The 1,296-nt window shown below is 54.2% G+C and overlaps 1 protein-coding gene across 1 annotated transcript; it reads left to right on the plus strand.

The window, feature by feature from the left end:
- Window positions 1–337: 337 nt before the first annotated feature.
- Window positions 338–958, plus strand: LOC123062463 (histone H4). Its single transcript, XM_044485993.1, has one exon. The coding sequence runs from the start codon at window positions 410–412 to the stop codon at window positions 719–721; it is 312 nt and encodes a 103-aa protein (XP_044341928.1). The 5' UTR covers window positions 338–409; the 3' UTR covers window positions 722–958.
- The last annotated feature ends 338 nt before the right edge of the window (window positions 959–1,296 follow it).

A 1,296-nucleotide genomic window follows, 5' to 3' on the forward strand; every position in this document is an offset into this window, starting at 1 on the left:
CCCTACTCATGTCACACACGCTGTGTGGACGAATATCTATTATGCCACACGTGTGATGAATATCGACGTCCATTTTCTATCTATGTCATCACCAGCATAACTAGTGTCCAATGCCGCTTGTCTTTCGTCCCACTATGCAGACCGGGCGCGCAAAATTCCGAAACTTGGAACCCGGCGTGCCAGGTCACCGATCCGCACCCCAGTCCACACCACCGATCCGCGGCATCGTCGGGAAAAGCAGTCTCAGCCACCCATCTCGTCTCCATCGAACGGCTCCAGCCGCCTCGACAGCCCCCGCTCACCCTTTATACACACAACCCCTTCCCCCGTCTCATCTCACTCATCGCTCCCAGCCACCAAGCCCCGCTCCAAAATCCCCAAATCCCCTCTCTTCCCAAGCTACTCAGCCATGTCGGGGCGCGGCAAGGGCGGCAAGGGGCTCGGCAAGGGCGGCGCGAAGCGCCACCGCAAGGTCCTGCGCGACAACATCCAGGGCATCACCAAGCCGGCGATCCGGAGGCTGGCCCGGAGGGGCGGCGTGAAGCGCATCTCGGGGCTCATCTACGAGGAGACCCGCGGCGTGCTCAAGATCTTCCTCGAGAACGTCATCCGCGACGCCGTCACCTACACCGAGCACGCCCGCCGCAAGACCGTCACCGCCATGGACGTCGTCTACGCGCTCAAGCGCCAGGGCCGCACCCTCTACGGCTTCGGCGGCTGAAGAGCCGCGGCGCTGGCTGGCCGGCCGTGGCGCACAAAACCTGGCTCGCGGTCAAGAAGGTGGAGGAGTGGAGAAAACTGTACTTGATTTGGGTTCCATGCCTTCTATGATTAGTAGTGATATATCTGTAGTGGCAGTAGCTGGTTGTTCGATGGTTGCTTCAGTGTTCTGAATTTCTGATGGACAAACACTGTGTTTGCCGAGTTATATGAATCCAGAGTTAACAAAATTGTCCTAGAACTATGAATTATTGCTATGACGATACTGTTCGGTTTTAGTTTTAGTGTTTTACAACTCATTGTGCTCCTGCATTTAGCCCTGTGATACGATTGTTTTCCGGCCGCTCTGCATTTTCTGTTCTTCAACTGCGTTTGGTGTTGATTCGATGGCGGTCTCCTACAGATCCAGCGGCTTATTGCCTGAATATTTTCTGCAAATCTTGCCGTGTCAAAATGTTACGAATCAACCGAGTACTAGTTTTGAACGCACCATTAGCCAATTGGTCCTCTTCGCTCGTAACCTGTTTATATTCTGTCTGCGTCTCCGTGCAGATCTTAATTTTTCAATGTCATATA

Source organism: Triticum aestivum, chromosome 3A (genome assembly GCF_018294505.1).
Source record: "Triticum aestivum cultivar Chinese Spring chromosome 3A, IWGSC CS RefSeq v2.1, whole genome shotgun sequence".
In the NCBI taxonomy this organism is placed as follows: Eukaryota; Viridiplantae; Streptophyta; class Magnoliopsida; order Poales; family Poaceae; genus Triticum; species Triticum aestivum.

Excerpts from the sequence above, each read along its gene's own strand:
- LOC123062463 (XM_044485993.1), top strand. The coding sequence starts at position 410 with ATGTCGGGGCGCGGCAAGGGCGGCAAGGGGCTCGGCAAGGGCGGCGCG.